This window comes from Ovis aries, chromosome 17, assembly GCF_016772045.2.
Source record: "Ovis aries strain OAR_USU_Benz2616 breed Rambouillet chromosome 17, ARS-UI_Ramb_v3.0, whole genome shotgun sequence".
In the NCBI taxonomy this organism is placed as follows: Eukaryota; Metazoa; Chordata; class Mammalia; order Artiodactyla; family Bovidae; genus Ovis; species Ovis aries.
Genome location: NC_056070.1, coordinates 16,625,439 through 16,651,961, shown reverse-complemented (window position 1 = coordinate 16,651,961; position 26,523 = coordinate 16,625,439). Strand labels below are relative to the sequence as shown.

The 26,523-nt window shown below is 39.4% G+C and overlaps 1 protein-coding gene across 3 annotated transcripts; it reads left to right on the top strand.

The window, feature by feature from the left end:
• The first annotated feature begins 6,113 nt into the window (after nucleotides 1–6,113).
• ZNF330 (zinc finger protein 330) lies at nucleotides 6,114–25,587 on the top strand. Of its 3 annotated transcripts, none has more exons than XM_004017231.5 (10): nucleotides 6,114–6,315; nucleotides 8,588–8,733; nucleotides 10,357–10,376; nucleotides 10,484–10,554; nucleotides 12,576–12,655; nucleotides 15,362–15,488; nucleotides 16,125–16,229; nucleotides 20,106–20,152; nucleotides 23,080–23,197; nucleotides 24,618–25,587. In XM_004017231.5, the coding sequence occupies exons 1-10, from the start codon at nucleotides 6,231–6,233 to the stop codon at nucleotides 24,890–24,892; spliced, it is 1,074 nt and encodes a 357-aa protein (XP_004017280.4). In that variant the 5' UTR covers nucleotides 6,114–6,230; the 3' UTR covers nucleotides 24,893–25,587. The 3 variants fall into 3 exon arrangements, with proteins under 3 accessions (XP_004017280.4, XP_042090254.1, XP_042090253.1); XM_042234320.1 differs by lacking the exon at nucleotides 6,114–6,315 and adding an exon at nucleotides 6,563–6,592; XM_042234319.1 differs by lacking the exon at nucleotides 6,114–6,315 and adding an exon at nucleotides 6,563–6,749.
• Nucleotides 25,588–26,523: the final 936 nt, after the last annotated feature.

Here is a 26,523-nt window from a genome sequence, read left to right as displayed (position 1 = left end):
TTCTCATGATGTACTCTGCATATAAGTTAAATAAGCAGGGTGACAATATACAGCCTTGACATACTCCTTTTCCTATTTGGAACCAGTCTGTTATTCCATGTCCAGTTCTAACTGTTGCTTCCTGACCTGCATATAGGTTTCTCAAGAGGCCGGTCAGGTGCTCAGGTATTCCCATCTCTTTCAGAATTTTCCACAGTTCCTTGTGATCCACACAGTCAAAGGCTTTGGCATAGTCAATAAAGCAGAAATAGATGTTTTTCTGGAACTCTCTTTCTTTTTCCATGATCCAGCGGATGTTGGCAATTTGATCTCTGGTTCCTCTGCCTTTTCTAAAACCATCTTGAACATCTGGAAGTTCACGGTTCACGTATTGTTGAAGCCTGGCTTGGGGAATTTTGAGCATTACTTTACTAGCATGTGAGATGAGTGCAATTGTGCGGTAGTCTTAGTCTATTTTTAGTTTGGGGGCTACTGCAAATGAGTGCTGCTATGAACATTCTTTACATATACTTTAGTAAATGCAAATATGCATTTAGTACATAATGCTAAATGATTTTCAAAAATAGCCCCAGTTCACACTCCCCAAACTGAATAATAGTTCCAGTTGCTCCACATTTTACCAACACTTGGTATTGCTAGCCTTTTAAAATTTGACATTTCTTTCTGGTAAATGTCAAGTTGTTATATATGTTTTAAAATTAGTATTGCTTTGCCAACTAAAAGTACAATTCATCATTCATCTGTTTCCTTTCCCTCACTAGAAATAATAAAAACCTGAAGTTAATATCATTTCTATAGATGTTTTGGTACTTTCACTACATATGTATGTATTCATAAATTATGTCTACAATTGGTCTCTTGCATTAAAATTTTACATAAACAGTTACTTAAATTTGCTTTTTTCTTTGACATAATGTTTTGGGATTATCCATGTTGATGCTTATAGATTAAGTTCATAAACTTGAATTGCTATATAGATTGCATATAATTCATTCCTTTTCTAATTAAGATAGGTTGTTTAAAATTTTTTGCTATTAAGAAGAGTGCTACAGGTTTAACAATTTATGCTCCTACCAGAACTGCTTAAAATTTGTTTCTCCACCTTTCCTCAGTTTTTTGCATTGCCAGGCTTTTTAATTTTGGAGCGCAAAATAATACTCCACTATATTATTGAATTGGATATTTTTAATGCTATTTAGATTTCTCCTTCTATGAAAGTTTCTCTTTATAGCTTTTACCTATAATTCTTTTGGGTTGTTTGTGGTTTTCTCACTGAATGGTTGGAGAAGTAAATGGCAACACACTCCATTATTCTTGCCTGGAGAATCCCATTGACAGAGGAGCCTAACAGGCTACAGTCCATGAGATTGCAAAGAGTTAGACACGACTGAGCCACTAATACACACTGAATGGTGGTTCTTAACTGATTCATTGAGTCTGTATATAAATTTTCTTTTAGTTATATAGGTATCAAATTCAACTTCCTAATATTTGGTTTGCCTTATCACTTTATTTGTGGTGTCTTGCTGAAGTTTTAAATTTTAAATTACGTGCATTACTTATTTTCTTCAATTTTTGCTTTTTTGTGACCTATTTAAGAAATCACTTGTACCTTGATATCGTAATGGCATTCTCCTATATTTTCTTACAATAGCTTTATAATTTTTCTTTGTATATGTAGATCTTTGATCCATCTGGAATTTATTTTTATGCATGCTGTAAATAGGGATCTAGTTTTATTTTCCTTCATGTGGATAGCCATATATCTCTTATCAGTCATGGTTAATGCAGCCTATACCATTTAGCAAGTCACCAAATGTATGTGAGTCCTTAACTAGGTTTTCTATTCAGTCACATCAGTCTATTTGCTGATATCTGTTTTAGTTACTGGAACTTTATAATAAATAAAGATATTTTCTTCTGCTGGCATTTAAAATGATCTGAGCTGTTGTTGTCTGTTCACTTATCCATAAGAATTTTAGGATTAGTTAATAAGATTCCACTTAAAAATCCCTCTCAGGATTTGATTTGTTGCATCAAATTTAGAGAATATTTAAGCCCCTCATAGTTTTCATATCCAATTTGTTTATTATAGTTGTTTTGTACAGATTCTGTTTTTTGATTTGCCAGTGGTAAAGAATCTGCCCGCCAGTGCAGGAAATGCAAGAGACTCGGGTTCGATCCCTGGATCAGGAAGATACTCTGGAATAGGAAATGGTATCCCACTCCAGGATTCCTTCCTGGAAAATACCATGGGCAGAGGGGCCTCACGGGCTACAGTCCATGGGGTCCCAAAGAGTCAGACATGACCAAGCAAGTGAGCACATGTGCATACATCACACACGCCCTATGTCAAAGGAACTGATTCCAATCTATGAATTTTTGCATCCCCTCCTTCCTTCTGAATTCTGTTTGCATCTTCCCGAAGCACCCTCTTTGGAATTCTTTCAGTGAGGGTCTGTGAATTAATGATAAGGTTTCTTTGTCTTTTTCTGACTATTTCTTCATTCTGTCATCACTCTTTGTAATGAATACTGGAAGCTACCACCCAGATTCCTCTTTAGAAGTGAAGGACTGAGCTGCTGGTAGTACAGCAAGGTGACAAAGCCCCGCTGCCAGCCCTTCTAATGAGTAGTCTAGTCCAGGCTTTACACCTGCTCCCCTTGTCAGCCCACATCCAGTGACTGATGTCTCAGGTGTATCAAGGCTGAGTCCATTCGCCTTGACTATGAAGGGACATGCCAGGTTCAAAATCAAGCCCTTCACCGAGACCATAATGCAGGCCAACTCTTCACTTCATCCACTGTGGCTACCACCCCTTCCTCGTTTACTGTTCCCAAGTTGATTGATGTCACGGTTGAACCAAAAAAATCGGAGCTAATATGGGATTTTAAACTTGAGTCATTAGTCTCCTGACTGTCAGGGTAGACCTCTTCACTGATGACAGATGAACAACAGACGGACTTTGGCACAAGGTAACAAACAGTGCAATAATTAGAACTTTTATCAGTAGTGAACTGGGATGTATTCTAATGGAAGGCAACATACTAGCAGTGGGTGTAACATATCAGGTGTTTAAGAAGCACAAGTGAACTAGTCATCTTAAGAACAAGGAAACTGGCTTAAGCAAAACTGATTCTTTGGAAAAAGTAAAAAAGTTGAGAATGATTAAAGGCTATTAAGAATCTAAGAATAAAAAAGTAAAGAAAAAAATTAGTAGCAAAGAAAGAGGCTTTTATCTCCTGAAGTAGGAGGGCAGAAAGAGCTGAGGAACAGGCCTCATCCTTAATCATAAGGGTGGCAGAGCTCCAGAGAAGGTTAACAACCATACAACCCATCCAGGCTGGCCATGCCACGTCAGAGTGCTGGCTTGGAAAAAAAGAAACCCTGATGCAATGGGCTAGGCTGTGACACCTGGAAGTCTTGAATCCCTGGATTCTCCTGAACCCCTGAGTCTGAACACAGAGTCCAACTTTTTTGATCAATGACTGGCGCTCCCCTTGGCTTAAAACCATGCAGAGGCCTCCGCATGAGGTGCAACATGTGATCCCTTCAGGATCTGCCTGCCACTGCCTCTCCTTGCCCCCAGCCCCTGCCACTGGGTCGATAACTTGACTCAAGTTACAATGTAACCTGGCACATATTGGGATGAGTGACAAGAAGAGAGTGGCAGTGAGGGAGAGGGGTCTGATCCTCAGAGGATTGTTGTTGTTGTTTAGTTGCTAAGTCCTGTCCGACTCATTTGCTACCCTGTGGACTATAGCCCACCGGGTGGGTCCCTCAGTCCATGGGGTTTCCCAGGCAAAAATACTGGAGTGGGTTGTCATCTCCTTCCCCGGGGATCTTCCTGACCCAGGGATCTAATTCACATCTCTTGCATTGGCAGGTGGATTCTTTGTATCACTGCGACACCTGGGAAGCCTATAATCGGCTATACTTTAATGTAGAATAAAAACATTAGGGAGATGGATAACAGAATGTGGATCAGATGGACTGCAAACAGGGAGACCGCTCAGTCTGTATATTCAAAAGAAATCAAGGGAGTGTCCAACCAGGAGCCAGAGAAAAATGATCTAATAATGAGTCACAATTCCTTGCTCAGCTTTAAAGTCTGAGCCAGTTTTTGCATCTGGAAACCATCAAAAGAGAAAAGATCAGATCCACAGGAAGAAGGACTTGAAATATCATAAAAGATTTACATCATAATAATTTCCTCAGCCTTCCCCTAGAGTGTTTTTTGAAATTTCCTTGGCTAACTATAGTAGGAATAATGGAAACATTAAAAGATTTCTCAATGGAATGGCAGATATAGGAATTTATCTGCCTTCTTTTAAGCTTTGGGCTTTCCCGGTAGCTCAGATGGTAAAGAATCTGCCTGCAATGCAGGAGACCAGGATTCGATCCCTGGGTCATAAAGATCCCCTGGAAAACAGAAGGGCTACCCCATTCCAGTATTCTTGCCTGAAGAATCTCATGGACAGAGGAGACTGGTGGGCTACAATCCATTGGGTTGCAAAGAGTTGGACATGACACTTTCACTATTAAGCTTTACAAGAAAGACAATTGCAAAATTGTAAAATAGTATCACTCTCCTCTGTTTTACATTTGGGAAAATATGGTTATTTTCATAGAAATATGCTATTCATGCTAATATGTGATAGACTTATCAGGATAATTTCCAGTAAATAAACAGCTTAACATTTATCTGTTTTATTTTTCATATATGTGTGTGTTTGACTCTTTGAGACTCTTTGGACTGTAGCCTGCCAGGCTTCTCTGTCCATGGGGATTCTCCAGATGAGAATACTGAAGTGGATTGCCATGCCCTCCTCCAGGGGATCTTCCTGATTGAGGAATTGAACGCTGGGTCTCTTATGTTTCCTGCATTGGCAGGCAGATTCTTTACCACCAGTGCCAACTGGGAAGCCCGAGTTTTTTATATGGTGAATATCAATTGACTATAACCCACACAAACAAGAGTTTGTTAAAATTCTCAAGTTTTAATTAAGAGTTTTTAAGGGGTTCTGAGACCAAATTTAAGAAAATTTTAAAACTACTACAATAGACAACATTACAAGCTAAATCATCTGTATAATACTGAAGCAAGTCATACAGTCTCTCTGATCTAGTTTCATCATGTGTAAAATTAGGAGTTAATGATACACATGTAAAAAAAAAGTGATTAGAAGGTCAAGAGCATGAAACGTTGTTACCAATACTATTCTATTTTTTTTCTGTGAGGAAGGAAGCAATAATATTTGCTAAAATTGATGAAGTGGTAGAAGTTTGATGAAAGGGGAAATTCAAAAGTCCTCATGGAAAATGAGAATGATAGGCTTGGTAAGGAAAACAGATGGCTAGTAGGGCAATTTTGGGAGACCTGAAGAGGTCAGTGACTTTGGATTTAAAGTAGAATCATGATTACATACTTTTTTCCCTCTATAATAACACTCAGAAGTTCAGTGTAGGAAAGAAAAGGCAAGTTGTTGAATTAACAGAATTCACCACATTCCAGCTCAGGAAAAAAAAAAAAAAGGAAAATTGTGAGTGAAATGATGAACTGTGTTTTAAAAGCTGGGGAAGAAAAAAGTATATTGATACCGAGAAAAGAGAAGGACGAAGCGATTCCAAGTCTTCATTAGGGGCAACTGAGAGAGTTGACAATATAGGAGGTTGGATGGTTAAACGTTTGAATTTTGGATTTCAGTAGTTCCACCTGATGACAAGTCCTATGACCTCGGGTGTCCGTCTTGGAGCAGAGATGATGGCTGCTGGAGATGAAAGCCAGAACCCAAGAGGACAGGTCTTCCATTTAGATGTTCATGTGACTTCCGGTGATAGCCGAAGTTGGAACCAAAGATTTTCATCAGTAAGGAGAGAGTAACACAAAGCAACAAGGAAGGATAAAAAGTGGCATGGCTATATAAAAAGGAGGAGGGATCATCCGAGTAGGTCACTGGGGAGCAAGGGGACAGACCCTAAGCTCCTAACCAAGACATAAAGGAAGTGTGGAAAAATAAGCCATCTTCTCTTTAAAGTTTAAAGCAAGCAGCCTCTGGGAGGGAGAGGATGTTATGTCTCAGCTAAAGACAGGAAGAGCACACTGGAGATTTAGAATGCGGAAGAGTTTATTCACAAAAGACTGGAATTTCCAGAGGCCAGTGGAAACAGACAAAGGAGGGTAGTACAGAACTTCACGGGCAACTAAAGGTCCAGCTTGTGCAGCAAACATGAAGAGTGGTTGTGCGGGAACAAAAAAGTTTCCAGAAGAACTAAGCAAGAATTTTCTGTTTGTACCTGATCCAGTACCAGGCTGTGAGTCTCTTTTTCCCTTTAGATTTTTCTCTTCCTTTAGCGTTCTCCTTTTCTGAAAATATAAAATTGATGGCTCCCTTCCCAACCACTTTCCCCCTCCGCTTCCCTCCTTTTTCCTCATCTCCCAGGTTCTCTGCACAGCATTGGGAGCCCCGCCCCCCGCGGGAGGGGCAGGGACGGGGCGGAGCGAACAGAAGTGGGCGGGCCCTCCTCTATCGACGTGTAGCCGTTAGGACGCTGTGACGTCAGAGGACGTCCGGTCCGGCTCCTAGTATCTGTAAGCGCTTCTGTCCGCGTCTATCCGGGCTTAGTAGCATTTTCCTCCTAGGGTTGTGGATCGCGCGTTGGAGCTGCTGCCGCCGCGGCCGGCTTCACGCCATTCCCTGCCCCTCGGCCCCCGGAGTGAGTCCGGCCTCCCCGCGAGGGTGAGCGAGGTCCGCCCGGAGCGCGCGCGAGGGAGGGTGCCCCGCGGGCGGGGACGGCGTCGGTTTCCCCAGCCGCGTGGCACGGCCGCCTAGTCGCGCCTGGACGCCCCCCGCACCTCCGGCCCTCCTGCTGCAGGCTTTGCCTCCCGAGCCGCAGTGACACCACCCCCGCCCCCCGGGGCTGTTTCTTCATTTCAAGACACGGGCCACGTCCTGAAGAAGTGGGAACCTTCCTGGAGAAGGGCTTAATACCATATAAAACCGAGAACAATGCAGTTTTTAAGTTTACAAAACAAACTGGAGGGGTAAAAATGAGGCTCCACTTTCCCAGCGGATTTACCCCTGGGGACGCAGAAAATTTCACCCGAGGAACACCTTGGGATTATTTCCGGAGCTCATTTGGCGAGGGCAGTACACTTTTTTTCACTCTGTGTATCTTGTCACTTTAAATATTGGAAGGGTGACCTAGTGGATTTGGATGTTACTCCATATCACCACCCACTAAACCTCTTGGCCTGGTTTGTCTATAAGGCTTAGCTAACCACCACACGGTTTATTGATTGGGCTTTCCAGCGTCAGCGTTGAAACCCAGGAAGTAGAAAAACTTTTGAGTGACCTTAGTCCTGTTCCAGGCACAAGCTGGTGTGTGATTTTTGCAGTACTGTAATGAGAAATATAAATGTCGAGTTGTGCTTTCTTAGAACTCTCTCCCTGTATCATGAACACGACTCCGCTTTGTTTGAATAAGAATATTTTTGTCTTCATGGAGGTTGTCAGTCCGCCGTGAAACTTGAAACCATGCTTGGAAGTTTCGGATTTGTAGATCTTGGATAGAGCCCAGAAGGCTCAGTCTGTACTTTTATAGATTTCCAGATAATTTTTGAGAACCACTCTTAGAAAAGACAGTTTTTTAAAAGTATATGTAGTTTGAAGAATACTAGGAACTTTAAGTTTCTGTTTCAAAGCAAGCATGTGGACTCGCTTGTGTGTTTCTCCATTTATTAAGTGCTTAATTTATGCCCAAAGGGCTGGGAGGCAAAGCTTGTCAAAAAAGATAGAACTGGAATTTTCAGGGAACTTGTGGTCTTCAGATGGGATGAAAAGCCAAATAAAAATGTGTTATTTCGTCAAAATCTTGTTTTTTCCAAGTGTGGTGGTTCTTTCAACTAGCTGATAAAAGCCAGTTTTAAAGTCCTTATTTTGATGTGTGGTAAGCACATACTCTTAAATTTGAAGTTAAAATTACATGCTCACTGCAGGTAAAAGTGTAAGGAAAGGCAGCTTTCAAGGAGTCAGATTGATTCTGATGACTTTAGTCTTTTTTTCAGAAAGGATAGTTTGGCTTTGTAGTTGATGTCATTTGACATGACTATTGGATGTTTTATCTAGGTACTATGTGGGAGAAACTAGACATGAAGTCTTGGCAGCATCAGGTTATCTGAATATATAGCTTAAAAAGTGAAATAAACTGGGTAAATAATACATTCCTAATAATTTTGTTCACTTGGTACAGAGTAATTTTTAAAGGATATTGTGTAACATCAAAGAAACTTCTCTGTGGGAAAGAAAACCATTTTGGCTCTTAGGATAAATCTTTTGATGTTTACATTTTTTAGAACTGTTTGGTAATACAAATAAGTGCTTTGTTTTTCTAAAGCCATCTATTTTATTTGGAATGATGTAAGCTTAATGTTTATCATAAAGGCTTAAAATGTGCTTAACCATCACAATGGCAGAGTTGAGTTTAAAATTTAATGAGAATTGGAGCATTTCATTCTGCTGCTCCTCAGTTTTTTTAAAATAGCAAACACAACATGGCAATTATATCTTCTCTGTTGCTTGTGTAGCTGTTGCTGCTGCTAAAGAAGGGAAAATGCCTAAAAAAAAGACTGGTGCAAGGAAGAAGGCAGAGAACCGCCGGGAACGGGAAAAACAACTAAGAGCATCAAGAAGTACCATAGATTTAGCTAAACATCCATGCAATGCGTCAATGGTAATGGGTCTTTTGGTTCTCAGTTGAAAAACTATGGAAATCTGTGTTAAAGGCGTGTCTGTTGTTTTCATTAACACCGAATAGCTGTTGAGTTCTGTTTGATTTTATAAAACCTGTCATATTATCTTGGCTACTATTGTATTGATCAAGAATACGTACTAGGAACTGTGCGACATTTTAGCCTTTCTAACCTAGTACACCTTCCTCAACTTATCCTATTAATTGGAGCCTTTTTCCCACATGTCATCATTACCTCATCCCTTCCTCGGACCACGTTTTCTCTGCGTTGTCCCCAAACTCGGATTTCCACGCCTCTGTACTTTTTCTCTTCCCATTCCTTTTTATGTGTACTTTTGTTTCATCAGACATTTATGAAATGCTTAATATGACTTAATTCCTCAAGTGTTTATCGTGTACCTGCTCTGCTATTTCAGGCACTATGGAGGATCATAGGTGAATGACACAGTCTCTCTTTCCACAAGCTGTGGGCTCAGTTGTTTTCTGTATTACCTCATGTTTATAAATTACAGAAATCCAAGTTAAGTAACTTCAGGGAGAAATAGAGTTGATTGAATGAATAATGGACTAACTTGTGTAGTTGGAAGGACAAGGATGTAGCTGGGATGTGGGAACCTGGAACAACTTCTAGTTCTGTCCCTTTCTTTTATTTAGTTCCATTTTCTCAGATTGTTTTATTTCATTTGGGTTCATAACCACTGGGTTTATAGCTTGCATGTTACAGCACATATTGTCCTAAAAGAGGGAAAGCGCTCTGATAGGTTGGGTGTGGGTGGGTGCCCATCCCTGGATTAACCCGACATTTATGACTGGGTTGTCGGGTGAGGGGGAGCAAGGTTACATTGTATAATTAGGACAGTGGGGACTCCGTTCTCTGTGCCAGGGTCATTTTTAGAGAAGAGAAGGAAGACAAAAGAAATGACTCATCCGTGAATATATGCAGTAAGGGCTAGACTTTGGGAAGTGCTGCAGAAAAGGTACAATTGGGACTAAGGTATATTAGGAGTACAAGTTGGTAAAAGATGAATGTGGGGGCTGGGGTTCAGTTCATAGAGGAGGTGGGATCATCACCAGAGCTTGCAGCAAGTGAAGGAGTGAGGAGAGACTTTTCAGGGAGATATATTAGAATAAGTAAGGCATGGAAAAGAAAGAGTACAAGACATGTTTTGAGAACAACTGGCAAATAGTGATTTGAATCTAAAGGGAAGAGGCCAACAAAGTTTGAAAAGTGACGAGAGGCCAGATTGTGGAGTTCTTGGTACCATTTTCAGGATTCTGGATTTTCTGTTTGCTTCAACGTGCTGTGTTCCCTGCTGTTTCTTGTACCATTCGGTGTTATTTTTCTGATTCCTTAGGAAAAAAAATTCAAAACACAGACCACTACTGTTTTTAGCCTCTTTTGTGAAAATGCCGCTGATTTCTCTAGTGTGGTATGCCCAATAGCATACCTTTGTTATTAAAGTATGTGTAGATGCTGGTATACATGGGCTTTTGAGCAAGTGTCACTTACATTTTAACAGAAAAATGGGATATTCTTTATAATGCAAGTGACTTTGCAATTTTCATCCGGTAGAAAGATTAATGTTATGTTTTTATATTTTACAGGAATGTGACAAGTGTCAGAGGTAAATTTTATTTGTTTTTCTATCTTTTTTCTATTTATATGTAATAACATAGATGGACCTTTTACCTGATATTGACTGTATTTAAAAATTTTCTTTTACATGACAAGGCGGCAGAAGAATAGAGCATTTTGCTACTTTTGTAATTCTGTACAGAAGTTACCAATTTGTGCACAGTGTGGTAAGTATATGGTAAAAATGCATGCCTTTTCTTTTACTAAAACATTTATTTGGTATTTATTTAGTTTGAACCTGTGGGTTCATCATTATCATTTACAGTAGTGTTATGCTTACTGTTAATAAGATAACATAAAATGTTATTTGGCCTACCAGAAAACTATCACATGTTGGTTTTATCTGTTTGATGTCACGCTGGAAAAATAATTAAGATACAAGTTTGGTACCATGTATGTTTTTTTAAACATGAAAAGATTAAATTTCAAACTAATAAGATTTGGTGATCCTGAACTTTTCTTTATGCTGTCTTAGTCTTGTTGATATCTTTTCTTTACTTCTCTAACTTGATTCTTGCTCATACTGCCTGCAGTATGTTGGTTAGACCATTGAATGTGATTTCATTGAACATTTACCTGGGGCTGGTTTTTGTGATCACTTGTTTTCTTATTTGGTTCTCAGTATATGATTCTTGAGTTTCCTCACATGTAGTCCCAAGTAAGTGGAATAGAAATCCTAAGCCATGTACTTAATGAATTTTTATTCAGAGTGAATGATTATTCAGAGTGAAACTATATAGTAGTTCACAGAACAGCAAGGTTGATGTTTCTGAAATAGTCTTCCACGGAGCACTTGGTATGTTAATAGGTATTCTTCAAGCAGTGCGTGCATTTGAGACGTACTGCATGTTTCCCTCACTGCCATCGGGGAGAATTCTGTTACATATGTGTATGTGTAAGATTCTGTAGACCTCCAGTAAAGAAGCCTGATTAATTGTATTCATTCCAGAACCACCCCCCAAACTTTTGTTTAAACACAGGTTCCCCTTTGGTTATGGGATGATAGTTTCAGGTGAAACACAGTTTGAGATATGCTCATTTAAATGTATTTATGCATGGTAACATTGCAGAAAGTTAGGAAGGCTTAGGGCCATACCCCTGAATATTTCCAGCTTCCAAAGATGTCTTTGAAGTCTGTAATTAATGGAAAAGAGAACACTAGCCTAGATAAACCTATCATCTGCTGGTTTTTATATCTTTATTCACAAAAGACAAATGGATGTAGAATGCGAAAATAGAGATTGTGGAGAAGATGGAGATACAGCCTCGCGAGGCCCTTTGCCTGTCTTCAGCGTCTGGAGTGCTATGCGTGGATGCCTCTCCTGCTCACTAGTTCTTGCCCTTGGTGTTGGACATGGAACAGTTGGGGTGCTGCTGCCACTCATTTCCAGTTTCTCTTTCTTCCTATTTCCTCTTGTCTAGCTTGGTTTCCTAGGTAATCAGGGTAATGGAAAATCGAGAGTCTTCTGTTTCTTCTGTGTTCCACTTTGTGGTGTCTGAGATGTGTGATTAATATGTCACCGTTAATCCTTTCATGGCATGTGATAAATGAATTTCCTGATGGTGTTTCAGATTGCTAATTTACTGCTAGATCAGAGCTCTTGTGGCTGTATTGTGATTTTTTTGCTTTATCACTGTGTTCTTGAGTTTTTGTGCTCACTTGGGCACTATTTGACAATTCTTTTGGAAGAATGCTTACCTGGGAGCTATGTTTATAAATTTTTAACTATGGATAAACATAAAAAATGAACTAGGTAATTTGAATAGTTATTTTATATTTGGTTTGAGATGTTCTATGGAAAGAAGCAGTCCCTTCAAATCAGACTGCCTTTATTGTGAATTACAAAATGTGCGTATCACTTTGAAATCTCTTAATTCATCTGAAAATTCAAAAAATGCACAAGGTTTTACACTGTTCTAGTGATGATTAGATAAGAAAGCATAACCTTTAATTTCTGATGTTACTACAAACATGAAGTAGTATATAAATTCCTAATCTGAAAAGATCAGACTGTTAAGATCCCAGTTATATCCATTTTCTTTTTTCAGTTATGTAAGCAGTAAACAGTGCTAGTCTCTATTTTCAAATTATTGCCATAGGATCTTGGGCTAGATAAAAAGAGGAATTAGTGAATATTTACATGGACCACTTTGTAAGACTAATAGTGAAAATTCATTTCTTTGCTAGGGAAAACAAAGTGCATGATGAAGTCTTCAGACTGTGTCGTAAAGCATGCTGGTGTCTACAGTACTGGCCTTGCCATGGTGGTAAGCTTCTTGTCATATCTTTTAGACCAGTAGATTTCCAAAGTGATGGAGAAGGCATTCTTACCAATATGCAGTTATTTGTTCCCAAATGGTATTGCTTTGTCCCTTGGTTCAGTTAGTCTGGATTATCTGGCATGGTTTTGTATGATTTTCACTTATTCTCCACATGTTTTTGACTACTTCTTTTCTTACTGGGAAGTGTACAGATGGCTTCCTTCTTTCTTACTGGGAAATGTACAAGGAATGGAAACTCATCTAATATGGACCCAAACAACAATTCATTTATCAGTGGGGCCTTTTTAATGTGTCTTAATTAGACCTCAACAATATATTATTCCCACATTGCAGGCAGATTCTTTACTGTGAGCCCCCAGGGAAGCCCTTTCCATATTAAAAGTTCTGCTAAATTAAGATTCAGGCTTTTGGTTGAATAAGCAACCTAAGTTCCAAAACAACCTATGGTTAATTGTATTTTTAAAGCCTTGCATTTCAGAAAAGAGTACGTAGTTAACAGAGTTTTCCTCTTCACTACATATAGACATAATGTACTTTATTGCGTGTAGTTATCCTTCATGACATGTAGAATTTTCAAAGGAAGTTCATTGTTTTAAATAATAGAAACAGTTGTGTCCTGTGATGCATTTTACTCTTTTTTCCACTAAAAGATGTTATCCTTTTGACCCTTTTTACCATATTCTATTGTATTAATTTATGCTCAGTTCCAAATGTCAGTCCATGAGGAATATAATATTTAAAGTAGAATATAAGTAATAATTTTCCAAGAACACATAATTTTTCATCATAAAGTAGACCTTTGCATTTTTCATGTGTGCATGTCTTACAGAAGTAAGAGCCAGAATTATAATCATCTTGTGAAAATTCTTCTTTAAGTATAGGATTGGCAGTGTTGCCTTTATTCAGAAGCTGTTATAATCTTCCTTGGTATGTCTAGATTTATCAAATTACTACTTTTTTAATTCACTGAATTGTGTTAGTGTGAATGATCTCTTATATAAAGAATACATTTAAGTAGAATCATGCATTGTTAGCTCTGAGTCCTAGAATAGTGATTTTCTGGCCATTTTCTATTTGCCAGTTAAGATTCCCTCTCCCTTCGCTCTTCTCCACCCTGATTTGTCATGGGAGCCTGGCCTGTGTGTGTGAACTGGGTCGGTGACTTTCTTACTTATGGCTTTTTTTTTTTGGCTTCAGCCCATGGAGGAGCTGACGAGGGGAGGAAATTACGACCTGGGTGTTTATTCTTCCAGCTTACTCCCTACCATGTTGTCCTGGTCTCCTTTATTTGAATAGGTAGTCCTCTTCACATGGCTTTCTCTTGTGATTCTAGAACCTTCTTCTTCCCCTTGCCTGTATCCCTTCAGGTCTAGGGGTATATGTGTATCATCCCTTGATGGCTTTTTATACCCTTCCCTGTTATTTGTGAATTATCTCTTTAAACTCCCCTGGATCACCCAGGCTAGTGTGTCATCTTTCTTCTGAGTTAACATTCGAGGATTTGTTATCCACACTGGTAATCTACTTCTGCAAGTCCAAAACATTCTTCCTATTTGCTCTTTACCACTTTTGTTACGGAGCCTTGAATTGTGTTGAATGCGACACTGAACATTGAGGTTCAGAAGACCTGGATTTAAATCACGGCTCCTCTCTAATGTAGCTCTGGAACTTGCATCATGCCCCCGTCCCTCCTCACCTGTAAAGGAAACACCATTCAGTTCCATTTTCTGAAGAGTCTTTCTAGCTCTTAGTGTCCTGTAGATGTCATTGTTTCATTGAAAGGCATAGTCTTAACAGTTTTATCTTGACAGAGGATTGAAGTCTTATTACCTTGTCATTTAGTAATGTATTTTACTTTAGTTTTTTTCTACAAAGAAGTATATTAATGATTTACAATATGTGCTGTGTGTGTGTGTTCAGTCACTCAGTCATATCTGACACTTTGCGACCTCATGGAGTGTAGTTTGCCAGGCTCCTCTGTCCTTGGGATGTTTCAGGCAAGAATACTGGAGTGGGTTGCCATTTCCTACTCCAGGGGGTCTTCCCAATGCAGGGATCAAACCGGCATCTCCTGTGTCTCCTGCATTGGTAGGCAGACTCTTTATCCACTGAGCCATTGGGGATTTAAAACATAAGCTGCTTTAAAAGAAAAAAGATGCTGGCAGAAATTTAACATTTTCTCTCTGTTATTCTAGAAAAGTTATATGATTATTTTATAAATTACACAGGTAAGGGTCTTTCTTAAGTCAGAAATGTTAATATTTGAAAAAGTTCAGTTTAGTTAACAGAATTGCTATAGGACAGGGGTGTTTGAATTGTGGGCTCTAGACTTCATTTAATTTAAAATCAGTTTAACGACTGTCCACTCTTTGACTTATTTTAATGATTAATGTTAGAGTACGTGTATAGTTTCCCTCTTGCTTCTTTTCCTTTGGATTTGTAGCGTAGATTTGTATATTGTAAATAACTATTGCTGAAGAAGTTGGATCTTCAGGGAACCTTGTTTAATTTTGGATTAGAGAAAGCAGTACATTTTTCTTTTTTTAGCAGTACATTTTTAAATGTAGCCACTCTATCACTGAATGTTGATGAGTGGCTGAATGCATATAATTTTGGTGATAACCTTTGCTTAAATAATGGTCGTAGCCAGTCAGGTGGCAGAGATTAATTTTTGGTGTTCTTTTGTTGCAGGGTGCAATATGCGACTTCTGTGAAGCTTGGGTCTGTCATGGTAGGAAGTGTCTCAGTACACACGCCTGTGCCTGCCCGCTTACCGATGCTGAGTGTGTGGAATGTGAACGGGGTGTGTGGGACCACGGTGAGTGGTCACATAAAGCTTTGCTGGAAGTGAAGGATGACCTTGAAACATTCTAGATGCTCTAGTTAGATTTTTCTTTTTACAGGCTACTCTCAGCCCTAAGTATTGGCACTGTTCCCATTATCAGTATAGTCCAGGGGTCCCCAACCTCCAAGCCACAGGCTGGTACCTCCCGTCAGATGAGGAGCTTGAGATGAGAAATAAAGCACACAATAAATGGAATGTGCTTGAATCATCCTGAAACCATCCCCCCACGTCCCCAAACCTGTCCCTGGTGCCAGGAAGGTTGGGGACCAGGTAAACTTTAGTTGGAGAAAGGATTTATACATACCAACATTAAGAGGCAGTGCTAGGATTGTCTACCAAGGCAGGTAGGGAGGGGAGTTACGTACCGGAGAGGAAGTATCTCTTAGCATTGCACGTTATATTGGGAGCTAGGATGTAGTGGGAGTTCACTCTCTTGGTTCAGTCGGTTAGTTTTCTTTGTAGCTTTTACCAGAACAAGAATTGCTGTGCTATTTTGGTATACATCTGAGATAACTTGCCATCTTTTCTGAGCAGTTTTATAGATGAGAATTTTTTAAATTAAACTTTTATTATATTTACGTTTGTGGGTTTTGTTCTTTAATCCAATAGGAGGCAGAATTTTCAGTTGTTCTTTTTGCCATAACTTTCTCTGTGAAGATGATCAGTTTGAACATCAAGCCAGCTGCCAGGTTTTAGAAGCGGAAACATTTAAATGTAAGTTTTTAATATATTATATGTTCTTTATACCTAAGATTCTTAATAGTGTAAGTGTTAAACTTACGGGAAAAGGAATCTGGTTTTTGATGTGGCCTCTTATGGACTGTAATCTAATTCAGTATCTATTTTCTGTTTCTAGAAAAAATTCAGAACACATACAGTCCATTGTTTTCCAGCAGTGGTGCCAGTGGCATTTGGGTTGGGTCAGTTCTTCATTTTGTGGGATTGATCAGGCATTGCAGAGCTCATAGCATTCCTGATCCTGAGTACTGAATGGTGTTTTCACTTCCAAGTTATTACAATAACTAGCCCCTCTCCCCCACCCTAGTTTCAGATGTCCCCAAATAAGTGGTTCAACCCCTAGTTTGTTCCTGCTTTTGGTTCCAGTGACTCTTAGACAGGAGTCTGCATTGGAAATACCTGTGGTTTTTAGAAAATGGAGGTACCCAAGCCTCATCCTTGGAGATTTTAAGTCTGGTGGGGGCCAGGCATCTGTATTTAGCCTGTACCCATAATTCTCATGTATATTCCAGTTTGAGAACCAGTGTTACTGATGGGTTCATGGTATCGTTTTTACAGATAAGATTATATTATATTCTTACTCTGTTAATTTCTCAAAAGCTCAAGTTTTAGATTCAAACATTACTTGATTTCTTTTTTTTTAATTTAAATTTATTTATTTTAATTGGAGGCTAATTACTTTACAATATTGTATTGGTTCTGCCACACATCAACATGAATCCGTCACAGGCATACACGTGTTCCCCATCCTGAACCCCCCCTACCACCTGCCTCCCCGTACCATCCCTCCTGGTCATCCCAGTGCACCAGCCCCATGCATCCTGTATCAAACCTGGACTGGCGATTCGTTTCTTATATGATATACATGTTTCAATACCATTCCTCCAAATCATCCCACCCTCTCCCTCTCCCGCAGAGTCCAAAAGACTGTTCTATACTTCTGTGTCTCTTGCTGTCTCACATATAGGGTTATCGTACTTGATTTCTTACGGGCCATATATTTTGGGGCAAATTACCAAATCTTTCTAAACCTGAGTTTTGTTATGTTTTAAAAGGAAGATGCTAATTTTTTCCTAGAGTTAATTGAGAAGAGAATCCATATGAAGCATCAGGATGGTACCCTTTCTAAGGGTACTTAGGAAGCCCTTAGTAAATAGTAGACAGCATTGTAGGAAAGGCTGAAATTCCAGGTTCACTCTCATGAATTTGGTTCTTGTTCTACTATAAAATGTTAATCCTTACACTCATCTATAACATCTATAAATACAAAGTTGGTAAGTCATCAGTCTAACACAATGTCCAAACACATATGTAATTCTCACAGTATTTATAAAGAAAATGTCAAAAGATCAAAGGAACGTGTCAAAGTAGGTTGCATTTTTCAGCTGTTCCTAGACTTGTGCAGAATGTGTAATATAAAAATTGAAATATTTTATTTGAAAATTGGGAGCTTTATGTATTTTATAGTATTTAAACCCAAAGACAGGCAACTTTGAGTGATAAAGTTTTAGTGATTTGGTAAAAGACAAAGGAAAAATAAAGATACTGAATAGTGGAAGGGATTTTAATATAAATCTGTTACTGTGTCTTTGATACCTCATATTAAAGTCATTCTCATTGCAGATTCACAGGTTTCTTTGGCTTAGTGTAATTTATCCTCTTTCTTCACTTTTTTTCATTGCTTTATTTTTTCTTTGTCATTCTTTCTTTGCCAGTTGCCATTCACTGCTTGAAATATTTGCTCTGAAATACTGCCCTAATCATACATATAAGCCCCAAAGATAGTTTGTTTCTACTCCCTTACTGGTTGTATCTCATCATTTTTGGATTTTGACTTATAACTATGAATGGGAAATTATGGGAATTCTTTAAAATACTTATTTTACTTGCATAACCAGTGGGAAGAATGTCTTGAGGGAAAAAAAATCCCCACACATGTGTGTACTCTGTCTTTATTTTTTCAAATAATGAAAATGGCTTGGGGGCCTCCAATTTAAGTGGCTTATTATCAGTAGTCTTTGATGTATCCAAACCTGCTTTCTTTTAAAATACTCTGAAGACACAGAAAGAGATTTAAAAAGAAAACCATTCCCCAGTCTAAAACTAGGAAAGTCACAATATTTTTTAGAATCTAGAAGAAATGCATTTGTAAATATAAACTCAAGATTTTAATTCTTTGGGAGAAAAATGAACAGGACAGAGAACTGGAGCGCCTGTGTGGGGGGCTGAGGTAGTTAGCAGCAGACTGGCAGGGCCACGTCCCGCCAGAATGGCTTGGGTTCCCGAGAGGTGATGGCCCGGTGGACAGCAGGGAAGCTCTTAGAATTGTGTCTCTGAGGCGTGCCCAAAGCTCCGCTGGCGGGGTGGGAAATGCTTGGTGCACAGGGAAATCGGGCGAGGCACTTTGTGCTTTCAGTGTGTTCCGGTGCTGTGTTTGAAAGGGATTTACAGTGTGTGGGCTGCCCTGGTGGCTCAACGGCGAAGAACCTGCCTGCCAAACAGGAGACAGAGGTTCGGTCCCTGGGCTGGGAAGATCCCCTAGAGAAGGAAATGGCAACTCACTACGGTATTCTTGCCTGGCAAATCCCATGGACAGGGAAGCCTGGTGGGCTACGGTCCCTGGGGTCTCAAGAGAGTCAGACACTACTGAGCAACTAAACAATAATCCATTTTGTGACTGAAGACTGAACCTAAGAATTCCGGACATGTCTTCAAGTAGAGATGATTGAGGTTTCAGGCTTTCTCCTCCACAGACTGAAACAACATAGTTTATAGGAGTAGTTTGGTATGCTTATATATATCTAACATTTGGTGAGTACGCAGTTGATTTTTACTTTTACTGTTAGCATTTAGGACAAGTAATACAAATCCATCTGGTACTGTGGAAGGAAGAGCGGGGTTGGACAGAAACAATAATAATACACATAGTTGAGAAATCATCCTTGAGTTTTTAAAAAAATGACTCCCTGGTCCAGATGAAAAAGCTTCCCATGACCCAGACAAACTTAAGTAAAAGAATCCCCAAGTTAGAAATATCTGGTCAAATATTTGAATTATAAAGATAAAATTCCTTTTGTTTACTTTTCTTTTTTCAAGACCTCTGAGTAAATTGAAAGTTAATAGTTTATATTTATGCTGTATCAGGGTAAGGCTTAGTTTATTTTCTTGTTCTTATATGTCTCTTAATTATTTTTGTCTCCCATTTGTGACATACTCAATATATGCCAGACATTTTGGCTATTCCAAAATATTTGCGCTTAAGTATAGATTTTTTTGCATTAATTGTAGATAATGACCAAAATTAAATGTGGCTTACTGACTAAAATAGAGATATTTTGGGATTTTCCCATCTGTTTTCCTGCCCCCTTGAACATTATTTTCTCTTCATAGTCACGCTTTTCCACCTTTTCTCATATCAGAAGTTTGCAAAGAATGGCAATAGCCTATACCACCAGGAGATAATATATATTAATGGAGATGTTATTCTTTTAAAAATAGAAATACTATATCATTAAGTGAAGAGTCTAGCCTGTGTCACGGGGAAAAAAAGATGTTTTACCATTTCAGGTTTTAAAATATCACTAATGACATTTGCCATCTCCTAGTTTTGGAGGAATGGAAGGAGATTAGAGGATAATTAGAGTTGTAATAGTGAAAGAGTGCTGGGGATGTGCATTTGCTGGTTTCCTTCCCTCTGGCTGGCAATTCCATCTCTTTTTTGTTTCCTCAAAGTTATGAGACAAAAAAAATGTTGATAGTTAATCTAAGATAAGACAGCACAAGTATAAATCTGTGGAAAATAATGTTTTCATTCCAAATTTGAATCTGGATATTATGTACTTTCCCCCACAGGTGTTTCATGCAATCGGCTTGGTCAGCATTCCTGTCTCCGTTGTAAGGTATACTTTTATATTTTTTAGCTTTAGATTTGTTTCTAATTCCCATATATTCCCACCAGCCTTTAGAATATTTTTAGTTGTAATAAATCCATAAGAGTCCTTAAACATTATGTGTGGGTTTGCCTGGTGGCTCAGTGGTAAAAGAATCCTCCTGAAATGCAGGAGATGCAGGTTCAGTCCCTGGGTTGAGAACATCCCCTGGAGGAGGGCATGACAACCCACTCCAGTATTCTTGCCTGGAGAATCCCATGGACAGAGGAGCCTGGTGGGCTACAGTCTGTAGGATCACAAAGAGTCAGACACAAATGAAGCAATTTAGCGTACATGCCTGCAAACATTATGTAGTTTAATTCTTTTATTGTAGAGATTGTGAATGCAGTTGAGACAGCTTAGAGACATTTCAGAACTCATCCAGTTGGCGTGTGTTGACCTGACACTAGTGTGTGGGTCTCCTGAATCTTAGCTCAGTGTTTTCATACCTCATATTTATGGAGAACATTCTGACCAAAATGATGGGAGTATATTTTAATTTATATCAAAATGGACGTGCTTGATAGAGTTTGAGGAAAGTGAAGATTTCCATAATGTTCTGCTTCCTTATACCTTGTCTCCACCATTTCCGTTTGTCAAGGGTCACTGAACAGATGCACCCTGATTCACTTCGTCTCAGAGTAATTTCTCTGGTTCTTATTAATACGCCTAGTCGTATCTCTTCTTTCCCAACTCCTCTCCAAGTTGGTCTATGCTGTTTCCTCTGCCTTAGACAACTCTTCCACTTTTGCTTACCCTGCTGCACCCCCATTCTCCATATCTTAGCTCTCAGCTAAGACATCACGTCTCCTGGAAGTCTTTCCTGAATCCCTGATCTGGTTTGGCGCTGCTTCTCTGCTCTTGCATCTCCAGTTATGTGCCCCCAGTTAGACGGTATGCTCTGCGTGGATAGATGAGCTGTTCACCATAATGTCATCAGAGTCTTTGTGAATACTCATATGAAGAAATGTGTCTGCATGTCATACCCTGTGTATACTTTATGCCATGTGTTTAGGTCATAGTTCAGAAGAGTTCTGGCAGAGACTTTTTCCCTTAAGAAACTGAAATCAAGAATGTTACCAGTCCCAACAAAATCGTCTTCATCTGAACAAAGTATATCTTTAAATTTCCTTGATATATTGAGTGATGGACCAGAAAGAAGGCTGAGCACTGAAGAATCGATGCTTTCTAATTGTTCCAGAAAAAGAGAGTTCCAGACTTTATATTTTTTGGTTCCATGCATGGTGACTACAGCTATGAATACCAGAAAAAGAGAGTTCCAGAAAAACATCTACTTCTGCTTTATTGACTACACCAAAGCCTTTGACTGTTTGGATCACAACAAACTATGGAAAATTCTTACAGAGATGGAAATACCAGATCACCCTACCTGCCTCCTGAGAAATCTATATGCAGGTCAAGAAGCAACAGTTGGAATAGGACGTGGAGCAACAGACTGGTTCCAGTTCAGGAAAGGAGTACATCAAGGCTGTATATTGTCACCCTGCTAGTTTAACTTATATGCAGAGTACATCATGAGAAATGCTGGGCTGGATGAAGCATAAGCTGGAATCAGGATTGCCGGGAGAAACATCAATAACCTCAGATATGCAGATGACATCACCCTTATGGCAGAAAGTGAAGAATTAAAGAGCCTCTTGATGAAAGTGAAAGAGGAGTGTGAAAAAGTTGGCTTAAACTCAGTGCTCAGAAAACTAAGATCATGGCGTGTGGTCCCATCACTTCATGGCAAATATATGGGGAAATAATGGAAAGAGTGAGAGACTTTATTTTTTTGTGCTCCAAAATCACTGCAGGTAGTGACTTCAGCCATGAAATTAAGACACTTGCTCCTTGGAAGAAAAGTTATGACAAACCTAGACAGCGTATTAAAATGCAGAGACATTACTTTGCCGACTAAGGTCCATCTAGTCAAAACTATGATTTTTCCAGTAGTCATGTATGGATGAGAGAGTTGGACTATTAAAGAAAGATGAGCACTGAAGAATTGATGCTTTTGAACTGTGATGTTGGAGAAGACCCTTGAGGGTCCCTTGGACAGCAAGGAGATCAAACCCCAGTCAATCCTCAAGGATATCAGTCCTGAATATTCACTGGAAGGACTGGTGCTGAAGCTGATTCTCCAATATTTTGGCCACCTGATGCGAAGAACTGACTCACTGGTAAAGACCCTGATGCTGGGAAAGATAGAAGGTGGGAGGAGAAGGGGATGACAGAGGATGAGATGGTTGGACATCATCACCGACTTGATGGACGTGAGTATGAGCAAGCTCTGGGAGTTGGTGATAGACAGGAAAGCTTGGCGTCCTGCAGTCCATAGGGTTACAAAGAGTTGGACATGACTGATGGATAGGGAGGCCTGGCGTGCTGCGATTCATGGGGTTGCAAAGAGTCGGACACGACTGAGCAACTGAACTGAACTCAGTGACTGAACTGAACTGAATTGTGGTTCCCGAGAAGACTCTTAAGAATCTTTTGGACAGCAAGGAAATCAAACCAATCAATCCTAAAGGAAATCAACCCTGACTATTCATTGGAAGGACTGATGCTGAAGCTGAAGCTCTAGAACTTTGGTCACCTTATGCAAAGGGCCAAGTCCATTGGAAAAGACCCACGTGGTGGCAAAGATTGAGGGCAGGAGGAGAAGAGGGTGACAGAGGATGAGATGGTTGGATGGCATCACTAACTTAGTGGACCTGAGTTTGAGCAAACTCCAGGGGATAGTGAAGGACAGGACAGCCTGGCGTGGCAGCAGTCGTAAGATTGCAACTACTCAGACATGACTTAGCAACTGAACAACAAAAACATTGAGTGATGTCTTCATGTATTTTTTGAATTACTTATTTAACTTCCTAATTTTTATTTCTCCTATATAGGCTTGTTTCTGTGATGATCATACAAGGAGCAAAGTGTTTAAACAAGAAAAAGGAAAACAGCCTCCCTGCCCTAAATGTGGACATGAAACTCAGGAAACTAAGGATCTTAGCATGTCAAGTAAGGCTTTTCTTAAAATAACGCTGGAGTGATTTTGCTTTAATGCATAGAAAAGATTTGCTTCTTTTTTCCCTCTTTCTATTTTTGTTTTTGCCTTTTCTTCATATTTGAGAAGATGAACATGTTCTCCTAAGCAAATGGAATTTTATAGCCTTGGGAAATTGAGGGTAAAATTTTTCAGTTTAACATTAGAAATTTACCATCATTCACTTCAATATTTGGCATTTGCTTCAATTAATGACATAGAGAATACTGAAATTTAAGACCAAAAAGTGATTTGTCTGTTTTTGCTTCGGCTTCCTTGTTAAATAATTGTGTGGTAAGAAATCCTTAATATTCAAATTCTGGTAATCTTCAGTACTTGGAAGTTGGAACTCATTTTGAAGCTATTCTTAGGTGTCTGATATTTGAGCAGCAGTGCTTATTATGTTATACATTGCTACTCTAGGAAATTGTTTTATGGTTTAATGTAATTTTTCCATGAAGGAATGCAACTACTATAACGTGCTTACAAATAATGCAGCTCACAATTTTGTTAAAGAGAATATGACTCTTTACCAAACATATCAGAAGAGAACCATAATTCTAAATGACTCTGACTATACTTTGTTTAATCAAAGATACAGTTATGCAGTGAGGTGAGACATAATTTTTTGCACTAAACTTTGTTTTGCTAGTAAGGCAGAAGAAATGACAGGCTTTATTTTCTAGGATATCTGAATTACAAAATAGTTCTTTTGAGAAGAATATAATGACATGAAATCAGGTGTTCTATAATTTGAAAATATACTTTCAATTAATCAAACAAAGGCCTTTTAGACCTTAATGTTCCATATTTAATGTATGTATCTAGAATGCTATTCTTATTTTGTTTTCCAACCTTGACTAGATTTAATGAAACGACACAGTCACGTTGATCATCTGTTTTATATGATGTATATGTCGACTGTGAGTAGGAGATAACTGCCTGTTTTTTCTGAGGTCTCCTTTTTTTCTTTTTAAAGTGTTATTTATTTATTGCTGTGCGGGTTCTTCTCTGCTTGCAGCAAGAGGGCACTGCTCTCTAGTTGCAGTACGCAGGCTTCTCATTGCAGTGGCTTCTCGTTGCAGAGTATGGGTTTCAGTAGTTGCAGCACAGGGGCTCAATATTTGTGGAGCATGGACTTAGTTGCTCCGTGGCATGTGGGAATTTCCCATGTCAGGGATCGAACCCGTGTCTCCTGTATAGGCAGGTGGATGCTTTACTACTGAGCCCCCAGGGTCTTCCTTCTTTCCAGTTAAATTTTAAGTGAGTAAATAAGGAAAATGTGACTGACTTTTGCATTTGAGAGTAAGAAGCAGATAGGTTCACATAATTTTATGTGCTGTAGAGGATTTGGAGAATTTAATCAAACACCACATATATATCTGTGTTTTGTAGCACGTTCCCTGAAATTTGGCAGGCAAACTGGAGGTGAAGAGGGAGATGGAGCTTCTGGGTATGACGCCTATTGGAAGAACCTTGCCTCTGACAAGTACGCTGGTGCTGGCTACCATGATGAGGAAGAAGATGAGTACGAAGCAGAGGATGATGAAGAGGAAGAAGATGAAGGCGGAAAAGATTCAGATGCGGAGTCATCGGATTTGTTTACTAATTTGAATTTAGGAAGGACCTATGCCAGTGGCTACGCTCACTATGAGGAGCAAGAGAACTAGGAGAGCTGCTTGCCCTTGGATGGCCTTGTCTTAGGAGCTGGGGTCTGTGTGCTCGATGAATCATGTGTGAATGTTCAGACGTATTCTGCGTACTGTTACTTAGCCTTGTGCAGAGACTAGTCACATTTACTGGGACAAGGAGTAGGGCATAGCGTTTTAATAGGAACTGATAATCAGGCTTCTAACATAAGAAAATGAATTTCAAATGTAATATGATCTATCTAAGCAATTGGATTTTTACTGATTTCTGTAATCTAGCAGGTTTGCCAATTAAATACATATATAGGATAAAGGAATAGGATGATAATATATTTGTTTGAAATGAAATTGCTGTTTTTATTAAAAAACTGTGCTTATAAAATCATTTTGTCTGATTTTGTAAAATGTAATGGGTAAAATGATTTATTGTATCTTTTCTTATTTGTCCATAGGATAAAAGTCAGATGTTATCTGCTAAATTTTCATTAAATAGTCATGTTATCTTAAGTCATTATATGTATGTTTCAGCCATTGGCTCATTCAGTTCTTTCTTCACAGTGTGTGTCCTGAACAATACCTGTTATTTATGCTTAAATGTATGGACAAAGGTGACCATATAGCCATTTTTCAGAGACACAGAATCAGTATTATCACACAGATGTTTTACCCAGGAAATTTGATTTCTCTTTGAATAAATCTAGTATCTCACTTATAAACTTTTGACATTGAATTTCTTATTCACACTGTTTTAAACCTATTTTGGAAAGCGTTCCAGAATTTTTGTATAAACTATGTCATTTTTAATCTAATATGTGAGATAGGTATCAGAAATGTATAGTGTGTGGTGGACACAGAGTGATTCAGCCGGACCCTGTCATTCATGATGGGTGGGGAATGGTTGAAATTTACACTGATGATGCACGGGGATGGTGTGGTAGAAAGGAATGCAGTATTGGACTGGCTGGCATTTGAGAATCTGGAGAAAATTGAGCCTTGAGGATCGTAGGGTCTGATGGCTATTACTGAGCCACTGTTACTCCACAGAACTGTAATGAACAGCCGAGGGCAATAATAGGTACCAGAAAACCAGGCGTGGCAAGCCAGAGATCCTCTAGATGCATGCAGAAAAGCTTCCATCTCTTGTAGCAGGAGAACTGAGAACACTGAGGACCAAACCAGGACCTAGTAGTCTGAATGGATAAACTTCAAATGACAGCTGTCAGTCAGGGCAGGTCTGTTTTGCAGTGGTCAAAGGACTGGGAAAGTTGAGGACTCTGACAAGTGAGATGGCGGCATCTGAGTGAATGCTGCTGAAGGTTTGCCCTCTCTAGATTCCTGAGCTTCGTGAGCCTGCAGTCACAGCCCACTTCTCTGTTAAGGGCAGGCAGCCCTAACCCGCTCCCAAGCTGGGTGGTAATGCACAGATCTCTTTCCCCAGGCAACCTTCAGGACTTGTTCTGTGTCCTTGCCATGAGACCTAGAATGTGGGGTGAGCAGCTGTAATTAGGGTCAAGCAAAACTCAGCCAGCAAGAGGCTGGGCCTGATGAGACAGGAGACAGACTATACCCCAATGGAGCTGCAAGAATTGGCCTGGATGTATTGAGTAAAACAGGAGGAGAATGCTTGGAACTGGAAGCTGAAGGTATCGACT

Excerpts from the sequence above, each read along its gene's own strand:
- ZNF330 (XM_004017231.5), top strand. The coding sequence starts at position 6,231 with ATGAAGAGTGGTTGTGCGGGAACAAAAAAGTTTCCAGAAGAACTAAGC. Across the intron at positions 6,316-8,587 it reads ACCTGATCCAGTACCAGGCT|CTGTTGCTGCTGCTAAAGAA; the intron begins GTGAGTCTCTTT and ends TTGCTTGTGTAG. Across the intron at positions 10,377-10,483 it reads GAATGTGACAAGTGTCAGAG|GCGGCAGAAGAATAGAGCAT; the intron begins GTAAATTTTATT and ends TTACATGACAAG.